Source organism: Neovison vison, chromosome 1 (assembly GCF_020171115.1).
Source record: "Neovison vison isolate M4711 chromosome 1, ASM_NN_V1, whole genome shotgun sequence".
NCBI lineage: Eukaryota > Metazoa > Chordata > Mammalia > Carnivora > Mustelidae > Neogale > Neogale vison.
In genome coordinates, this window is record NC_058091.1 from 167,245,930 (window position 1) to 167,266,970 (window position 21,041).

The following is a 21,041-nucleotide window of genomic DNA, read 5'->3' on the forward strand; positions in this document are numbered from 1 at the left end:
ATCCCAGCCTCTGCTCCTGTCTGGCCTTCCCCCGCTGCTCATATTGCCCCTGTCTGGGGCCTGATCCCAGCTTGGTCCAGCTGCGTTTTTATTTTTAATTTTATTTAAAAAAAAAAAAAAGATTATTTATTTGACAGACAGAGATCACAAGCAGGCAGAGAGGCAGGCAGAGAGAGGGGTGGGGGAGAAGCAGGCTCCTTGCTGAGCAGAGAGCCCGATGGGGGGTTGATCCCAGGACCCTGGGATCATGAACTGAGCCAAAGGCAGAGGCTTTAACCCACTGAGCCACCCATGCACCCGTTTATTTTTAATTTTTATTAAAAACTTTTATTTTAGAGAGCGCGAAAGTGTGTGTGTGCCAGTGGGGGAGGGGCAGAGGGAGGGAGAGAGAATCCGAAGCAGACTCCCTGCCAAGCATGGGACTTGATCCCTGTGACCCTGAAATCATGACCTGAGCCAAAATCAAGTCAGATGCTCAACCAACTAAACCACCCAGGCTCCCCTCAGCTTGATTTCTAAAAGGAACCTTATGAACTGTTCTAAAATTTTCAACAAGAATAAAGGTTTACAAACAGATAAGTCGATCTTAAAAAGAGGGGACAAAACAGGGGGCAAGGAGGGCAGGCTTGACCTCTGTAATGGGTTGAGTTCCATCCCTCCCAAATCCGAATGTGGAAGGCCTAGCCCCCAATAGCATGCCGTGTGACTGTATTTGGGAACTGGGCCGCTGCAGACATAATTACTTAAGATGAGGTTAGGGTGGGCCCTTAATACAGTATCACTTGTGTCCTTATGAGAAGAGGAAATGTGGACACAGTCATGCACACGGGGAGCACAGCAAGTGAAGGAGTGCCAGCGGTGGCCAGCAACCACTGGGAGCTAGGAGACAGACATGCTACCATCTTCCCCACAACCCTGTGCTGACACCCAGCTGCAGTCGCCTGGCCTCCAGACTTCGAGACAATGAAGCTCTGGCAAGCCACTCAGTCTGTGGTACTTTGTTATAGCTAACTAATAGACTAGACGTAAAACACACTACAAAGCTGTTTTGATTAGATAACTCAAATAGACGCAGAGAACAGACCTCAGACACAGGTCCACCTTATGGACAAACGATCTAGGATCAAAGTGGCACCACATACGAGAGTAAGAAGAGTGGACTAGTTTTGAAGTGGTGAACTAGATGGAGAAAGCCACACCTAGATCCATTGGTAAGGTTGTAAAAGAAATTTAACTCTAGACATTGAAAACCTGTGTCAGGTTTATAAAACTAGCGTAGAATGTCTTTGCCACCTAAGCTTGAGAAAGGGTTTCTTAAAATCCCCAAACCACAGCCCATAATGTGAAAAGTCAGCACATATGACTACACCAAAAATAAGGACTTAAGGATTCCAGAGAAAAGGGACACCTGGGTGGCTCAGTTGGTTAAGCATCTGCCTTTGGCTCAGGTCATGATCCCAGGGTCCTGGGATGAGTCCTGCATTGGGCTCCTTGCTCAGCGGGGATCCTGCTTCCCTTTTTGCCTGCTACTCTGCCTGCCTGTGTTCTCTTTCTGACAAATAAATAAATAAAATCTTAAAAAAAAAAAAAGGATTCCAGAGAAGAGAGGAGATCTACCATAGGTGAACCAATAAGGGCCTAGTATTCATGCTATACATGTAATTACTGTTATCTCACACAGACAAGGCAAGACAAAGAGAGGGTCTAAGATGGTGACATTGGAAGACCCTGAACTCTCCTCCTCCACAGACATACCAAACCCACATTTGCACCTGTAGTGACTCTCCCCTAAGAACTGAGGGCAGTCTTCACCCCAGCAGAGGGACCACCCAGAGATGGGTAGGAGAGGTGGAGAGACAGTGAGGATGGGAACCCACCGGGGCTGCTGCATGTGCACAGGATGGGATGGCACTGTGGGGCCTGTGTGAAGATGTGTCTGCCCTGGGGCATGGGAAGAAGCTGTAGTTTAAAACGGCAACTAGACTGTGGGTGAACTACACCGAGTGCATTTGCCAGGCGTGGGGGTAGTTGCTGGAATGCTTGCCTGGTAGGGAGGTGCTGGTGAAGACCACTGTTGATGGACCCCCTCCACCTTGACAGCACAGACAGGAGCACGGTCTGGCCATTCTAGCCGGCCTGATACCTCAGTGAACCTCAGTTCCCTAGCTTTCATCAGCCCCAGGCATTCCCTTGAGGCAGCCCTCCCATCTGAGCCCACCCAAGCTCCAGATGTCCCACCAAGGTGGACCCAGTGCAGCACACACTGGGAAACCCTGCATGGTGCCTGCTACAGCTCTAGCTGTCTTGCCCACACAGCATGGGTGCAGAGCACCTTGGGACACTCCAGGCCCACACCTGCTTCAGCTCTACACAATCTGCCAGGACACCCGCTGCCCACCCCAAGTCTGTGCCCACTTCAGGTATCCCGCCAGGCCCTCTACCACATGTGGAGCACCTTGGGACCCCCGGCCTGTACCCACATAAGTTCCAGCCATCCCACCAGGGCTTCCACTATGCAGAACACCCTGGGACCCACTAGCCTGCACCCCCTTCTCCAGCTGTTCTGCCAGGAACCCTCTGCTTTATGGAATACCTTGGGACCCCCTGGCCCCTGTCCCCCTCAACTCCAGACTCCCATGAAGTGCCCTGGGAACCCCAGCATGTGCCTGCTACAGCTCCAGCTGAAGACACCAGGCATATGCAGACTACAGAGGGCACAGTCCTACACAGGCTACTCACTCCTTTAAGACTGGGAGAGGTAGCTGCTCTGCCTAATACACAGAAACAAGCACAGAAAGTCAAGCAAAATGAGGAAACAAAGGAATATATTCCAAATGAAAGAATAAGACAAAATTTATAGAAAGAACTAAATGAAATGAAGGTAAGTGATCCTCCTGAGAAAGAGTTCAAAGTCATGGTCATAAAGATGTTCACTGGACTTGACAAAAGAGTGGATGAACTCAGCTAGAACTTCAACAAAGAGAAATTATAGAAAAGAGTAAGAGTTGAAGAACATAAGAACTGAAATAAAAAATACACTTAGAGAGAGGAAACAGCAGATTAAAGGATGCAAAAGGTCTGGATCAGAGATCTGGAAGACAGATGGAAAATGGAAAGCACCCAAGCTCAATAGCAAAAAGAAAAAAGAATCCCCCCCACAAAAAAAAAAAATTTAAAAAAGAGGTTAGGTCAAGGAACATTTGGGACAGCATCAAGCATGCTAACATCCACAGTGTAGATATCCCAGAGGGAAAAGAGGGAGAGAAGGGGGCAGAAAACTCATCTGAAGAAATAACAGCTGAAAACTTTCCTAACCTAACCTGGGGGAAGGAAGAGAGCCCCAAACAAGCTCAAGAAATAGAGGTCCACACCATGATGCATAATAGTTAAAATGGCAAAGATGACAGAGAGATATCTTAAAAGCAGCAAAAGAAAGGCAAATAGTTACATACAAGGGAAACCACATGAGGCCATCAGTGGATTTTTCAGCAGAAACTGCAGGCCAGAAGGGAGTGGCATGATGCATCCAAAGCACTGAAAGGCAGAATCCTATACCAAGAGTACTCTATCTGGCGTGAGAGAGAAGGAGTTTTCCAGACAAACTGAAGTGAAAGGAGTTCATCATCCCTAAACCAGTCTCACAAGAAACCAGTCTCACAAGAAATATTCTTTAGTGGAAAAGAGGAGGCCATAACTACACTAAGACAATTATGAAATGGAAATACTTTACTGGCAAAAGCAAACATAAAATAAAGGTAGGAGATCAATTACTTATAATACTAGTAAAAAGAGTAAAAGACAAAACAGTACAATTATATTAAAAAAGCAGTTAAGGAATACACAAAATAAAAAGATATAAAATATTATACCATATATATAAAAAGAAGTAAAAATGTAGTACCTTTATTTATATATTTATTTTTAAATATTTTGCTTATTTCTTTGACACAGAGAGAGAAAGAGCACAAGCAGGGAGAGAGGCAGAGGAAGAGGGAGATGCAGGCTCCCCACTAAGCAGGAAGCCCAATGTGGGGCCCAATCCTAGGACCCAGGGATTGTGACCTGAGCCAAAGGCAGATGCTGAGCCAACTGAGTCGTCCAGGTGCCCCAAACTGTAGTGCTTTTACAATGTGTTCAAATTTAACAGACCATCAACGTAATATAAACTGTTATATACTCAGAATGTTATACATGAATCTCATGGTAACCACAAATCAAAAACCTACAAAAGATATACATACAGAAAGTAAAAAGAAAGGAACCTAAGCACAACACTACAGAAAGCTATCAATCACAAGGGAAGAGAGCAAGAGAAGGAACAGAGAAGAACTATAAAACAACCAGACAATGAACAAAAAGGCAGTAAGTACACATACCTGTCAATAATAACTTTATTTTAAATTTTATTTATTTATTTAAGATTTTACTTATTTGAGAGAGAAACAGAGTGCATGTGCATGAGCAGAATGAGAAGTGACGGGCAGGGGGAGAAGCAGATTCCGTACTAGCAGGGATGCCTGACATGGGGCTTGATCTCAGGATCCCGGGATCATGACCTGAGCTGACGGCAGGTGCTTTACCAACTGAGCCATCCACGCACCCCTTTATTTATTAAGTTTTATTTGTTTGAGAGAGAGGGAGCATGTGTGCATGTATGTGTGTGCAAATGTGCAAACGAGGAGAGGTGGAGGGAGAGACGGAGACTCTCTGCTGAGCAGGGAGAGTGACTTGGGGCTCCATCTCATGACCCTGAGATCATGGCCTGAGCAGAAATCAAGAGTTGGACACAACCAACTGAGCCACCCAAGTGCCCCATCTGTAGTAACTTTAAAATATTTTATTTGAGGGAGAGAGAACATGTGCTTGAGTGCATGCATGCAAGCAGGGGGTAGGAGTGGAGAGAGAGGGAGAGGGAAAGACTCTCCAGCAGACCCATTGCAGGGATTGATCTCATGACCCTGAGATCATGACCTGAACTGAAACCAAGAGCCAGCTGCTCAACTGACTGAACCACCCAGGCATTCTGTCAGTAGTAACTTTAAATGTTAAATGGCCTAAATGCTCCAATCAAAAGACACAGGGTAGCAGATGGATTAAAAAAACAAAATCCATTTATATGCTGCCTCCAAGAGACTCATTTCAGACCTAAAAACATACAGACTGAAAGTGAAGGAAGGGACAGGAAAACACTGCAGGCAAATGGAGGCAAACAAAAAAACCCCAAAACTGCGGTAGCAGTACCTATGTCAGACAAAACGGTATTATATAATGATAAAGGGATCAATCCAGCAAAAAAAAGTAACAATTATAAATATCTGTGCAACAACACCAGAGCACCTAAATACATATGGCAGCTATTAACAAACATTAAGACAGAAATTGACAATGATACAACAGTAGGGGACTGTAATACCCCATTTACATCCAAGCATAAAATCTATAAGGAAACAGAGGCTTTGAGTGACACAGTGGAGGAGATGGACTTAAGAGATCCACACAGAACATTCCATCCTAAAGCAGCAGAATATGCATTCCCTCCTTGTACACATGGGACGTTTTCCAGGACAGATCACATGTTAGGCCACAAAAGGCATCTCAATAAATTTAAGAAAACTGAAATCTTATCAAGCATCTTTACTCACCACAACTGTATGTAACTTGAAGTCAATTACAAGGGAAAAGAACAACAACACACACAGAGAAGAAACACAAACATGTGGAAGCTAAACAACATGCTACTAAACAACAAATTGGTCAGCCAAAACGTTGAAGGAGAAATTTTAAAAAGTACCTGGAGACAAATAAAAAGGGAAACACAATGGTCCAAAATCTCTGGGACACAGCAAGCAGTTCTAAGAAAGAAGTTTAGGGATACCTCCCTACAGAAAAGAAAAGTCTTAAAGAAACAATCTAACCTTATATCTAAAGCAGCTAGAAAAAGAAAAGCAAAGGTCCAGAATCAGTTCAAGGAAGGAAGAAAGAGTAGATATAAATGAAATAGACTTAAAAAACAGTAGAAAAGAACACATGGAAACAAGAACTGTTGTTTGAAAAGATAAACAAAACTGATAAACTTTTACTCAGACTCATCAAGAAAAAGAGGACTCTTGGGGCACCTGGGTGGCTCAGTCAGGCTCCCTGCTTGGTGGGGAGCCTGCTTCTCCCTCTCCAGCTCCCCTGTGCTTGTGTTCCCTTCCTGTTATCTGTCATAAATAAGTAAAATCTTAACAAAAAAAAAAAAAAAAAAAAAAAAAAGAGGGGCACCTGGGTGACTCAGTAGGTTAAGTATCCTCTGCCTTCGGCTCAGGTCATGATCCTGGGGCCCTGGATGGAACCCTATGTCTCGGGATCTCTGCTCAGCGGGGAGCCTGCGCCCCCCGCCTACTTGTGATCTCTATCAAATAAATAAAATCTTAAAAAAAAAAAGAAAGGAAGAAAAAGCAAAAGAGGACTCAAATAAATCTGTTCAGAAATGAGAGGAAAAGTAACAATCGACACCACAGAAATATGAAGGACTATAGGATATGCTATGAAAAATCATATGCTAACACACTGAACAATCTAAAAGAAAAGGGTAAATTCCCCAAATCCTATGATCTTCCAAGACTAAACCAGGAAGAAATAACCAGTTTCTAGTGGTGAAACTAAATTTGTAATAAAAAAAACTCCCAATGAACAAAAGTCCACAACCACATGGCTTTACAGGGGAATTCTACCAAATATTTATTTAAACAGAGTTAATACTTAATCTTCTCAAACTATTCCAAAAAACAGAAGAGGAAGGAAAACTTTCAAATTCATTCTACAAGGCCAGCAGGACCCTGATACCAAAACCAGAACAAAAGCACTACAGAGAAAACTACAGGTCAACGTCCCCGATGAAGACTGATGCAAGAATCCTCAACAAAATACTGGTGAACTGAATGCAATGATCCAAGAGGATCACTCACCAGAGTCAAATGGGATTTATTCCATGATGCAGAGCTGGCCCAACATCTGCAAATCAATCAATGTGATACAACATATTAACAAGATGAAGGATAAAAACCGTATGATCATCTTAATAGATGCAGAAAAAATACTTGACAAAATATAACATCCATTCGTGGTAAGAACTCTCAACAAAGTGGGTTCAGAGGGAATCGACCTCAACATCATAAAGGCCATATATGATAGACGCACAGTTAGCATCAGATACAATGTGGAAACACTGAGAGCTTTTCCTTCATGATCAGGAAAAAGAAAAGGATGTCCACTCTCCCCACTTTTATTCAACATAGAGCTGGACGTCCTAGCCACAGTAATCAGACAACAAAAAGAAATAAAAGGAATCCAAGTTTGTAAGAAAGAAGTAAAATTTTCACTATTTGCAAATACATGATACTTTAGACAGAAAACCTGAAAGACTTTACCAAAAAAATTTTAAAACAGATAAACGAATTCAGTAAGGTTACAGATACAAAATTATTATACAGAAGTCTGTTGTATTTCTACACACTAATAACAATGTAGCGCAAAAGAAAAATTAAGAAAAAAACCAACCCCATTTATAACTGCATCAGAAATAATAAAATATTGGGGTGCCTGGGTGGCTCAGTGGGTTAAAGCCTCTGCCTTCAGCTCAGGTCATGATCCCAGGGTCCTGGGATTGACCCCCACATCGGGCTCTCTGCTTGGCTTCCTCTTTTCTCTCTGCCTGCCTCTCTGCTTATTGTGATTTCTGTCAAATAAATAAATAAAATCCTTTAAAAAAAAATCAAAAACGAACAAACAAAAATCTAAAAATAAATTTTGCCAAGGGGGTGAAAGACCTATCCTGTGAAGACTATCAGGATATGAATGAAAAAAACCGAAGATGACAGAAAGACCATGCTCACAGACTGGAAGAATTAACATGGTATTCGTACAAAAACAGATACCTAGACTGATGAAAAAGGATGAGAGCCCAGAAGTAAACCTAAGCTCATATGGTCCATTAATCTACCACAAGGAGGCAAGAATACATAACGGGGAAAAGACAGTCTCTTCAACAAATGGTGTTGAGAAAACTGGACAGCCACATGGAAAAGAATGAAACTGGACCACTTTCATACACCACACATACAAATAAACTCAATATGGATTAAAGACCTAAATGAGACCCAAAACCATAAAAATCCTAAAAGAAAGCACAGATTGCAATCTCCTGGGACACTGGCCTTAGCAACGTGTTTCTGGCAAGGGAAACAAAAGTAAAAATAAACTATTGGGACAATATCAAACTTAAAAATTTTTGCATACTGAAGGAAACCATCAACAAAATGAAATGGTAACTCCGGAATGGGAGAAGACATTTGTAAATGAGATGTCTGATAAGGGGTTAGTATCCAAAATATACACAGAACTCCTACAATAAACCACAGCAAAAAGTACTCTGATTAAAGATGGACAGAGGACTTGAATAGGCGTTTTCCTATGGAAGACATCCAGATGGCCAACAGACCTGTGAAAAGATGCTCGTCACTCGCCAGCAGGGAAATGGAAATCAAAACCACAGTGAGGTGTCGGTGGACACTGGTGACAAAGGCTAGTGTGGGAAAGACAGGAAATAACAAGTGCTGGTAGAAGACATGGTCTCAGTTTGCTGGTCTGGAGGCTGCATTAAGGATCAGTCACAGATTTCTTCTGGCCTGACTCATGGATTCTTTGATAATAAAGTTCCCTCAGTCATTGTCTCTGGCTTATCTCCCCTCAACCCATGTGACCAGTTTATTGCTTCATTTATTAAACACAGTTCTTGTGCCTGTCTCATTGCACAGTTGGGGGGAATGTACATTGGTGCAGCCACTGTGGAAAATAGACTGATAGACTGGAGGTTCCTTAAAAAAAAAAAAAAAAGTAAAAATAGAAATATTTTATGATCCAGTAATTTCACTGAAGCAAGTGAAAATATGAATTCAAAAAGATATGTGCACCCCTATATTTACTACAGCATTATTTCCAAAGGGCCAAGATATGGAAGCAGCCCAAGTGTCCATCGACAGATGAATGGATGAAGAAGATGTGGGGTATACACACAATGGAGTATTACTTAGCCACAGAAAAGAATGGGATCTTGCCATCTGCAATGACACCGATGGATCTAGAGGGTAACATGCTAAGTGAAATAAGTCACAAAGTGAAAGACAAAAACTATCTGATTTCACTTATATGTGAAATCCAGAACACAAAGCAAACCAGAAAAAGACTCAAGAATACAGAGAACAAACTAGAGCAGCGGCAGATGGAAGAAATAGGTGAAGGGGATTAGGACGTAAAATTTCCACTTAAAAATTAAGTCAGTCACCGGAATGAAAAATATATCATAGGTAATAAAGTCAACAATACTGTAATCACATTGTATGGTGACAGATGGTGCCTGCACTTGTGATGAGCTCTGTGTAACATTCACTAATGTTGTACACCCGCAACTAATGCCAACTGTACTTCAATTTAAAAAAGAAAACAAGGACGGCGGGCCTGGGTGGCTCAGTTGGTTAAGCGTCTGCCTTCAGCTGGGGTCATGGTATCAGGGTCCTGGGATCGAGACCTGTATCGGGCTCCCTGCTCAGCGGGGAGTCTGCTTCTCCCTCTCCTGCTGCTTGTGCTTTCTATAATAAACAAATAAAATCTTAAAAAAGAGGACAAAAATATGAACAGGCAAGGACAGGAAACACGAAAGGCTAACAAACATACGAAGGGATGTTGCTGACACTCACTAGGCCAGCCAGTGCACATAAAACAAGCGCACTCAGAATACAGATGTCAGCAGACAGCACTGAAGGGGGCAGCGTGTGCTGGTGTGCTGGTGCAGCCCTCCTGGAAAGAGAAGTGGCTGGGCTTCCACAAATCAAGGACACAAAAGGAGGGTCTGTCCAGCAGGTACTCCAGCTTCTGTCTGGCAGAGAGACTCTCCTGAATCCCCGGGGAGGTGCGGGAGGATGTGTAAACCAGCCGCCATGGGGGTGTTTGTGCTGTGTGCTGGTGGAGTGGCAGGAACAGTGTCCCCCACAGGGGAGGGATGACCCCAAACACCAGGACTAACCATTTCGAAGCCCAAACCAGGTACACCCCCGGCTATGCGGACCTCTGAGGGGGGAAAAAAGAAAAGAGAAGAGAGTCATGCACAAGACCAAGATGATATGCATTTTGGAATGACAAATAAAAATAAAACACTTTAAAATAAACACATATAAAAATAAACACTTTACAATGTGGGCCCAGAGGAACAAGGATGGGAGCAGGCATGAGGAGAAAAAAAAACAAGGGGCGTTTTATGACATTGGACCCCACACAGAGGGGCACTCTTGAAGCCCCTGTGCCAAGAAAAGTCCTGTATGTAGCAAGGACTAGGCAGTCCAGGGCTGGGCTCCGTCAGAGCAGAGGTGACAATCATGGCGAACAATAAGCAGAATTACTTGCCCAAGACTGGATGTGGAACCACACCAACCACGCCAGGGCCCCGGGGGCTATGGCTGTAAAGAGCCGGAGTGCTGCTGTGGGGGCCGTGACCGAGGGGACTGTGGGCACAGGAGCAGAGTGCAAGGGCAGGGGCCCGACCAGGTTAGGAAAGCCATCTGCTGCTTCTGCGCCCAGAAGGAAGTGAGAGAAACTGGCAATGAGCCCCGAAGGCCCCACGGCATCCTGCAGCAGAGGTCGGGGGTGCGGGAAAGCCCTCTGCCGGCTGCTGGGCAGCTGGCTGGCCACTGATGTGAGGGGGTGGGTGGGAGAGTCTGAGGCAGGCACGAGAACTGCGTTTAGTAAATGGGACAGTGAACTGTGGGCACTGACACACAGACTAAGGACAAACACACACACAACACAATGACCGAGGGGACTGCATTGTCAAATAAAACCAGTCAGGCCTGAAGAACATCTGCAACCTTTTGATCCTTAAGAAAATCTCCAGGTCAGCAAACTGACACCAGGAAGGAGCTGGCCACAACAGGTATGCTCCCACTAGGAGGTCCCTAACCCCAAGAGCCCGCTTCCCAAGGCCACGGGGACGGCAGACCTCTCAGGGACCATGGAAGTCCGCAGACAAGTTCTTTAATCCACAGAGGAAGGGTAGCCAGAGACGCTAACGCCTCTGGCACCTTGGCTAGCCTTCATGGCTCCTGCCCAGAGACGTAGTGAGCGCCATGGCCGGCTGGGGTCTGCCTTGCGTGTCCCTCGTTTCCCTTTGCAAACAGGCATTTGGCAATCCTGTTTTGTCTCCCCCATTTTATGCTGGGCGGGATGGGTTAACATGAAAGACAGTTGGTCTTGTGGTTTAAACAGGCCTTATGGGCTCCGTGGAGAGTGCTACCCAACACGCAGGAGCTGCGGACAATGAGAACTCTTGCTACCCAACACGCAGGAGCTGCGGACAATAACTCTGGGACTGAACCGGACTTCCAGGAGATCGGTGGGGCTGATGGGGTAGAGACAACCCCATCTATTAACCCATACGTTCCCCTTCGTTGGGCTGGCAGCCCAGAAACGCCAGCCCCAGGCTCCTCTCGCCGCCACGACTGGCCATGCCGCCTCACGTCGCCCTTTGCTGTGGAATCGAACGTAATATGTTTAACTTCTCTCTCACTGTCTGGGAGGAAATCCTGCCTCTGGACTTTTGTTTTTCTCTCCCCTTCCACTGGCAAGAATGGCACCGATCAGAGTGGCCTGGGTCCCTGAGGGACCGTGGGGAGCAAAAGTGCTGGTCTGCAATGCTCTGTTTTAGGATCTGCTAAGTTATTATGGCAGGATGGCTTCCCCCAACATGCATTAAGATTACGTTTACAGATGGACCCAAAGCAGAAGAAAACACGAACAAATTAAAAAAGAGAATGTGTTGGGAAGGAAAACAGTGAGGCTATTTTCCACTTTCTCTCTACACTTTAATTTCTAACTGCTGCTATTATGATAATGTCGGTTACACAACAGTTTAAAAACAGCCGGACAAAAGAACACGCATGTCCGCCCTCACGCCATTTCTCACACAGATGCATGACAGCTAAGGAAGAGGAAGTGGGACAGTCTGGGCATTAAAAACAGAAAACAGAATTTCAAAAGAAAAGTTTTGAGAAGGTCTTGGGTGCTGCCATAGCTTCTTGGCAAGAAAGCTTTGTGATTTTTTATTTTAAAGAGTTTTTCTTCACGATGGAGACTGGGAGAGAGCGCACACAGGAGCAGGGGGAGGGGTAGAGGGAGAGGGAAAAGCAGACTCCCCACTGAGCAGAGAGCCCCGATGGGGAACTCGATCCGAGGGCCCTGATTTGAGCTTAAGGTTGACACTTAACTAACTGAGCCACCCAGGTGCCCAAGCTATGCGTCCTCAGATGCTAGCTTCAAACTGTGGCATGACCGTTTCTTTCTGGGCTAGCTCCCCTGGACCACTCCAACATGACAGGAGACACGGCAAGCTGTGCAGCTGGAGACTCAGCAAGATGAGTGTCACAGCAAAGTTTGAAAAGACAATACTAACTTCTATCACTCCATACTCCATTTCTCCAACCCCTGGGGACAGGGAGTTAGTCACTGAAGCAGAGGCGACAGACACTGGGGAGACAGCGAAGGGAACAATAGGTCGAGACCGGGTTTGGATTCAGAAGGCACAGTTGCGTTGTCAGCTCTACTTAGGGGCTGGGACAGCCCCGGCATGTGATGCAGTCGGGGGTTCTGCTTCGTTACTTACATTTCCCCCATGTTATACATTTTTCTCGTGGACTGCTGGGAGGCTCAAATAAAATAAGCACAGGAACTTGTGACAGGGTCTAGGGTCTAGGCCTGCCTCATGTGAGTGCCTCACAGATGTGTCCTCTCTCTCCTGAATGAAGAATGGGGACAGACTGAGAGGCAGCCTGCAACAAGCAGCAGGAAACCAGGCTGTGGGACACAAAGCTAACTCCCACCTGAACTTTGTGGAACATCTGTAAATTAATCGCTTTGACTTCTTCCAGCTGCTGGCGGAGGGCGACCAGGGTGTCCTGCTTCTCGTGGGTGTCCTTTTCAAGCAGCTTCATGGCAATTTCCATTTCTGTCTTCATTCCAATCTGTAACTCCAGTTCTTTTTCTAGTTCCTTAAGAAGGTATTAATAAGGAAAGTATTACTGAAACAGCCGCAGAGATGTGTTTACCTGGGGCTGTATCCTGGGCAGTGCCAGAAATAAAAAAACCGAAGTCAGAATAGGTTAGCAAGATTCAGCAGAGTTGGTCTGGAAAGGACTAGATTAAGTTTTTCCCTTTTTCTCATTGTATAATGAATACTGGCTCTGTGTGTCAGAAAGCTGGTAGGTGGCACTCAGCCTCACATTGCAGCAACCATGTTCTTTAAGCCTGAAGACCCAGAACGCGGAGACTGAAAGAATGTCTGCTCAGCAATGTGACATTGCCATATGAGTTTTTGGAATGGGATGCTAGAGTATGGCAACAGGGGTATGACCATATTGAACCAGTTCCATCTTGGATAACTCAGGACACGTCTCCACATTGGTGCAAAGAAGCAAAGAAACAAAGCAGGCCCCAAAGCTGGGTCTAATAAAAAAAACACTGGCTGGGGTGCCTGGGTGCCTGGCTGGCACCCTCGACTCTTGATCTCAGGGTTGTAAGTTCAAGCTCTACGATGGGTGTAGAGCCTACTTAACACAAAAAAACCCAAAACACTGGTCACTGGCATGCAGATTGGGTAGAAAGAAAAGACCAGAGGTTGTGGGTGAGGGAGTTGTACTGGCAAAGCAACCATGAATCTGATCTCATGGTGAACCCTGACAAAGGTTTATAGGGATGGAAAAAACTCAGAGCTTAGTAGTAACCCTTTAAAAAAATTTTTTTTTTAAAAAAGATTTTATTTATTTGACAGGGTGAGAACACAAGCAGGGAGAGTATGAGAGGAAGAGGGAGAAGCAGGCTCTCAGCTGAGCAAGAAGACTGATGAGGGACTCCATCCCAGGACTCTGATATCATGACCTGAACTGAAGGCAAGCACTTAACAGTGAACCACCCAGATGCCCCCCAAAACGCATTTGTTTTTAAAAGTAGATCAAGGAACGTGTTTGAAACACACCAACAAAGAACCTGGCGGGCTACCAGGGAATACCTTCTCAACACACCTGTCCTGCATACTCACCAAACGGACTTTCTTCTCTTCTTTCAGCTGCTTCCACACATCGCTATACATTTCATCCAGACCTTGCCGAGTTTGCTTGTAAGTTTCCAGCTCAACTTTGGTGTCTTGTTTTGTTATCTGTGGATAACAAAAGGAATGGTTTGTTTATGGAAGTGAGCTAACTACAAACTATTTTAAAATATACCATTGGGATGCCCAGCTGGCTCAGTCCCTAGAGTGTTCATGACCCTTCATCTCAGGGTCATGAGTTCAAAGCCCCACCCTGGGCATGGAGCCTACTTAAACTAAGAGAAAAAAAAAGTATTTTTAATGTCACAATTTTTAAAGATGTAGGATAATTTCTATTTTTTAGGCATAATAGAAAAAGGTTAAAAGATATTCCAAAAATACATTTTAACTTGAAGGACGGAAGCAAGTCACCAGACTTTTGAAAGCTGGATTCGGAAAACAATTTCTATTTAATTTTCTTTAAAGCAGAGCTGTTGTTCTCAGTGGGAAAGGCCCCCATTCAGCGCGGACTTTCCTTACCCGGCACGTTCTTCAGCACCGGAGGATTTGGAGATGAACCAGATACGGTCTCTCCGTGCTCTCAGGTCATCAGGTAGGACAGCTGCCGGCCAGCAGCTCTGCAGCACAGGAAAGGGGTTCTCTATCACAGGGAGGAGCAAGCATCTGCGGCGCCGGGGTGGCATCCCACAGTGGCCCCGGGGACCCGCGAGGGGGAGGGCGGGCGCAGCGGCACCAAACGCCGCAGCGGTGCACTAGGAGCGGCCTGCGTCACTGCCGCACAGGGGGCTCGAGGTCCTTCAGGGACGCATACGCGCGAGCGTGCGTGCGTGCGGCCTGCGTGCGTGCGTGCGTCGTGCCCCCCCGCCGCCCCCCCAGCGAGGCCAGCGTCTCATCTCACCTCCACGCTCTTCTCACTTCTTTCGCGAATTAACTCGTTTTGTTCTCTCAATTGTTGCTGCTCTTCTTGAAGCGAACAGATCCGGTCTGTCGCAGCTGAAAGCTGGTAAAGAAAGAGGTTTATGTTTCTCGACATCAGCACTACTCTTACCGCTCAATTTTAAAAAGCTGACGTCCGGCACCTTCGCCGGTGACGATGGATTTCCACGTATCTGATAGCTTGTTTCTCGTTTCAGTTCTGGGTTTTGAATAGGTAACGCACGGACATAGTTTTGAAAACACGAGAGCAAACTAGTTCAAGGCAAACATTCGCGGACACAAACTGGCAGACGCTTGAATGTCCAACCCTGGAGAAGTGGTTTAAGGAATGGCAGTGGGGGCATCAGACGAACACGTAGTTCCTAGAATGTCTGCAGAGGCTTTTAACGACCTGAGAACATACTTAGGGAAGAACAGCGGGAGGGGAAAAACGTGGGTTATGGAGGGTGTTCTCACCTCTAATTAAAAAAAAAAAAAAAAAAATCCCCTAGGTGAAAAACGCCTAGGAAAATTTGGGGCCTACATAAACACCAATGATGAAAGTGGTCACAGTAGCTCTCACTTAGCAAAGGGATTGTGGGCTTTTGTTCTGATTCTTGGTTCTTTTCAGTTTTGCCAGCCATTAAGCAAAAGGATATTTGATCCCCGGAGGGAGAGTGAAAGCCTTCTGGGGGAGGAATCAGAAGACAGGCCCTGGAGAGCCTCTTCCTGTCCTTGAGTGAGTTCCCATAGTTTAGGGCAAAGTGTATTGGAACAGGATGCCTAGGGAGAGGCAGGCAGAGGTGTGAGCACACCCACCAACCTCTCCTTATCCAGCCTCCCAACACAGCCTGGCCAGATAAGGGCAGGCTGGGGAAGGGGAAAGAAGAGGGACACTTGGCGGTGCTCTTGGCATCACTCACCAAAGCGGGGGAGGGCCCGAAGCACCCAACTCCTTGCTCACCTTCCTCAAAAGCATCTAAGTCAAAGAGGTCTAGGAACCCATGACTGGGGCTTCTAACCATGAACTGCTGCACCCAAATAAGGAACTTCATGGCTCTAGGAGGTGCTAGTTGCTACAAGGGGAAGAGGCAGGCAAAAGCCAGATGCTAATTCCCATCCGCTCTCTGAAGACAGAGAGCACACCCTGAAAAGGGACTTTTCTCTAAAGCAGGTTTTCTATTAAAACGGTTGGCCTTTGAAGAAAAAAATAACCTAGTTGTTTAGTTTCAAAAGCTAAAATTAGACCTTCACTGAAAGTATGCCACCTAGCCAGGGAGAGCAAAGAATCAATCTGTTTGATCTAAAATCAACTGATGTCTCCACACGCCAAGTGTTGTATTAGGCAAATTTACAGAATATTAATCTAATTTCTACAGCACTGTGAGGTATGGGTTATCATCCAATCTGGAGATGAGAACTGTGAGTCCAAAGACCTGCCTACCTAAACTGAGGCCCAGAGGCCCACCCACCCCAGGGAAACGTGGGTCCTCCAATTCTAAGTGTGGTGAAGCTGCTCCTGGGAAGCCCATCTATGAAGGCCACCTCTAAATTTCCTTCTCTCACACAAATCTGACCTCCTTTCCTTAAAGCTTTTCAGGGCTGGCCCGTGGGAGAGAACAGTCAGTTTAAAGTGAGACTTAAACTGGGAGCTCCATACAAAAGCATGCTCTGTGTCTTTCTTTTGGCCGTAACCTGCCTCCACACCGAGGTGGGGGGGGTCACGCCCTGGCCCCTATCACAGCCCTCTTCCTCCCCAGGGAGACCTGGTGGGGAGGCCCGAGCAGCCAGGGACCGCTACCTGTGGAAAGCCTCAGAAAGGCTGAGCAACCCCCCTCCTGCTAACAGGAGACAAGATGTGTCCACCAAGGAGACTGCCGGGCAGCTGGCAGCAAGCTTTCTTCCTCGGCCTCAGCCCTCCTTCTTCCTGTCCTTTCATTCTCTCTCTTCCTAGTGAGAAAGCAGAGAAAGACCACACTGTGGGGAGACTGGTTCCATACTCCTGAGAGGCCGAAACACAGAAGGGGTGGGCGAGGGTTACTTTTACCTCATAATGGTCTGTGCCTTCTGGGCAGCAGGGGGACAGACTACATCAGAGGAAGGTGGGTAAAGAGGAAGAGAAAAGCATCTTCACCTTAGGAGCTGGGCTTTCCCAAGGAGGCCTGGTCTTCCCCGGGTGCACTGTGCAGTGGTGAAACCTAAGTCACTTAGAACTGGCTCATGATTGGCTGCCTTGGCTATGGGAAGCGCCGGCAGGGCTGAACACAGACATTCTGAGGATGCAGAACTCTGAGAACGCGGACCCCCCGTGCAGCTCAACCCGAGCTTAGCAATCCCATTCCGACCAGCGAGAAGCTCTGGTCAGATACACCAACCATACCATCTCTGCACCTCGGGCCACTTTGTTCTAAGAACTTCAAAAGTTACAAACCTCTTCTTGAAGTTTTGAATTCGTCTTTTCCAAGCCATCTATCTTGCTTTGAAGATCCCCAACTGTGCAGCTAGAGAAAACAACACAGTGAGCTTATAAAGGTTGTCTCCCCAGCCTGTGAACAATAACAGATTCCTAGGTTTCCTGTGTAGTGGATGGAAAGCCGAGGGTTTCCAATGAACTGAGACGAGAATTCTAAATATGTATGTATGTGTGCGTGTGTATACATTTACTGAAAAGGCTTCACTGTCTTTCCCCCAAAATAGGCTATCCATTTCTTTTTTAGCCAGCTGGAAAGGAAACAGATTTTTTTTTCCCTAACAGGATAGATGGGAACCAAAATGTGCCAGTGGTCATTTATCTAGATCATTACCTATAACAAGATATTGGTACTCTGGGGTTATAGGATCAAATGAGGTTTTTAAATTGTTTTTATACTTTCCTTCATTTTTCAAATGCTCTAAGTAATCTGTACTACCTCCCTACTGAAAAACATGTCAAACTGATGTAAATGTGATAAACAATAAAAATAATGGCAACAATAACAAGCATAGTAACTTCCTCTCTGGACCATGTGCCAGGCCCTGCTTGTTTTAAGCATTGCAGTGCATCAACTCATGTGACCCTCCCCATAATTCTGTGAGTAACTCCCACTGTTACCTGTTTCATAGATGAGGAAACCATAACTTTACACTGGAAAACTCACTCATGTTCATTCCCCACTGGTGGGGCAGCGGGATCTGAACCTAGGTGGTCTGGCTCCAGGCCCTGCTGCCCCTAACTGGTGCCTTTTGCCACTGAGGCAAGGACAAAGAAACAAACCCTGGGAGACTTGCGAACCAAGGTTCAAGGATTGCGAGGGGTGGGAGGGTGGGGAATGGCAACATGGTGAGAAAATTATACAATGACCCAAAGCAGAAAAAGGGAACACAAACAAAAGATATGGAGGTAATTACAAGGTTTTTGTTTTTGTTTTAAGTGGGTGCCACACCCAGGGTGAAACACAGTGTGGGGCTTGAAGTCAGGACTTGAGATTGAGACTTGATCCAAGATCAGGCATCAGATGCTTAACCAACTGAGCCACACAGGCTCCTTGAGAACTACAAATTTTGAAAGTATACCACTTTCAGTTCTATTCCAACTATCTAACTTAGAAAATGTCACTAAAATTTATACATTTCTTAGAAAATATAGATGACCAAAAGAGAGATATCCTCAGAAGGAAAAAATCTAAACAACTTAGGAAAAATTGAAAAGCTGAAAAGCAAAGTACTGCCTCAACAAAGGCTTTGAGCTTCACATTTTCTTTCCCTTTTTTTTTTTTTTTTTTTTAAAGTAATTCCTACGCCCAACAAAGGGCTTGAACTCAAAACCCTGGGATCGAGAGTCCCATCTTCCACTGACTGAGCCAGCCAGCTAGGCATCCCAAGCTTCATGTTTTCAAGGAGCAAAGAATGCTCATGAACCAGAACTAATTCATTTTGTGAAGCTGCTTAACCCTGACACCACACTGGAGAGGAAAAAACCGGAGAACGATTAGATCAGTTTACATATTAAAAAATGATTATTAAATCTACAATTCAGGGTGTGCTTGGGTGGCTCATATGGTTAAATGTCTACCTCCAGCTCAGGTCAGGGCCCCAGGGTCCTGGGATCAAGTCCTGCTCAGCCAGGTGTCTGATTCTCCCTCTCCCTTTGCCCCTCCCCCTGCTCATGCCCTCTCTCAAATGAAAAAAATCTTTAAAAAGTAAAACAAAATACAACTACAATCAAGTAGGGTTTATCCCTGTGATATAGAAATGGCTCAATATGAAAATTTCTACTAATAAATACATCCCATCAACAGGTTAAGGGATAAAAGTCATGATTGCCTCAATGAAGCAGAGGGCACTCGATAAAATCTGACACCTGTTCCTTATAAAAATGCTCAATAAATAAGAATCGATCAAGAATGTCTCGCAATAGCAGCCAACATCACACCTAAGGAGAACCTGGAGCAGTTTCCCCATATGGCAACACTGTGCCAGCTCCTTCAGCTGTCTCACTGGCGCTTGGGGCCAGAGGGGCCGCTCCCGTGAAGTGGGGCCAACATGTACCACACACCCTCAGAGGGGATTCAGAGATACAGAGTACAACAGGTCTCCCAAACCCCTGACTGAGAATCTGCCTGCTCCCCACCACCACCACCGCCACTGGCTAGTGCTTCAGGAAACACAGCAGCAGCTTTCCAATTAAAATGAAAAAAAAAAAAAAAAAAAAAAATCAAAGTACAAGATGCCTGCTTTTTGCTACCGAATTACCATCAAAAGTCTAGCCCTGAAGGTTTTTTCAACCCTTTTATCCTGCCCTGGCACCCCAGAGGGATGTGTGCTGACTGCCAGCTGGAACAGGGCTTCCCGTGGCTGTGACTTCCAACCAGGTGGCTGAGGGGCGAGGGGTAGAGATTCAAGGTATAATTTGGTTGCTTTCTACATTGTCTAACCGCAAGAACCCAAGAATTCCCAAAGCTCCTTATCGAGAAATCATACTTCTCCACTCTGTGTACATAAGCGTGATAACCTTCTTTCTTGGTTTGGCAAAAGCGTCAGTAATGAATATATGGCAGTTCAGAAATGTTCCATGAAACAATTATTGGGTATTGAGACCGAACTGTAACACTGGAGAAAGGAGCGAGTCCTACCTTAAGTGCCGGTTAAGTTCTTCCACGTAATTTTTTTGATCAAGGACATCAGTAATTCTTTCGTGCCTTTTAAAAAGAGCATAAAAAGAGAGACATTCTTTTTATTTGTGGCTAATACTTTATAACCATCCCCCAACATGCTGATCACCTTGAAGGAGTACCAAAGTCATCAGGAAACCTAGGGACAGTCAGACCTCCATAATAACGTCTGCCTGGTCCCAATCCCGGAATAAACAGAGAGCAAAGCTGGCCAAGGGTTGGGGTGTGGCAGGGACAGCGGGTCTTGGGAGATGCACAAACATGAGCAGACCTCTGGCAGACCCCCTCTTTCCCTGGCAGGCTGGGCATCTGGGAAAAGGAGAGGCCATCTGGCACAAGGTGCCCTCCCTCGAGGTGGCCGATGAAGTGGCCCCTGTCATGCTGAAGGGAAAGTGGGTGGCTCAAGAAAGCACACAAGAGCCCTTTTAACACATAAAGCTGACCAGTCTGGCTTAAAAATAAACAAACAAAAAACCCCCCAAACTTCTCCATTTTTAAGTTACACTTTCCTCCAAACCCCAGCTTCTTTACATATATATGTATGTTCACACAGGCGCATGTCACAGGTGCTGGATTGTTCAGAATGGTCAGTTGTTTCTTTTACCTGTTCTGCCCTTCACATAGGTGTGCAGGTAACCCGTGTGAATAGTCTGCTGAGCCTATATACATATGATCCTAATATCCCTGTGTGTCATACATATAGGTACCTACACATAGGTACCTACGTATAGTTAGGGTATGTAATTGAAACATAAAAATATATTAGGGATTTCTTAGGTTTGTCTACAAACATGATATATGGTTGATCCTTGAATAATGCAAAGGTTAGGGCCCTAACCCTTATA

General features: G+C 45.5%; 1 protein-coding gene across 2 annotated transcripts in view; it reads right to left on the minus strand.

Moving 5' to 3' along the window:
* The window catches only part of RUFY1 (RUN and FYVE domain containing 1), a 62,420-nt gene that overhangs the window by 13,125 nt on the left and 28,254 nt on the right, over nucleotides 1–21,041 (minus strand). For both annotated transcript variants that reach the window (XM_044262592.1, XM_044262602.1), the window contains 5 exons: nucleotides 20,158–20,223; nucleotides 17,478–17,547; nucleotides 15,030–15,131; nucleotides 14,123–14,239; nucleotides 12,909–13,076 (listed from right to left, as the gene is read on the minus strand). In XM_044262592.1, coding sequence (XP_044118527.1) covers nucleotides 12,909–13,076; nucleotides 14,123–14,239; nucleotides 15,030–15,131; nucleotides 17,478–17,547; nucleotides 20,158–20,223 — 523 coding nt within the window. The remainder of the gene's footprint in view (nucleotides 1–12,908; nucleotides 13,077–14,122; nucleotides 14,240–15,029; nucleotides 15,132–17,477; nucleotides 17,548–20,157; nucleotides 20,224–21,041) is intronic.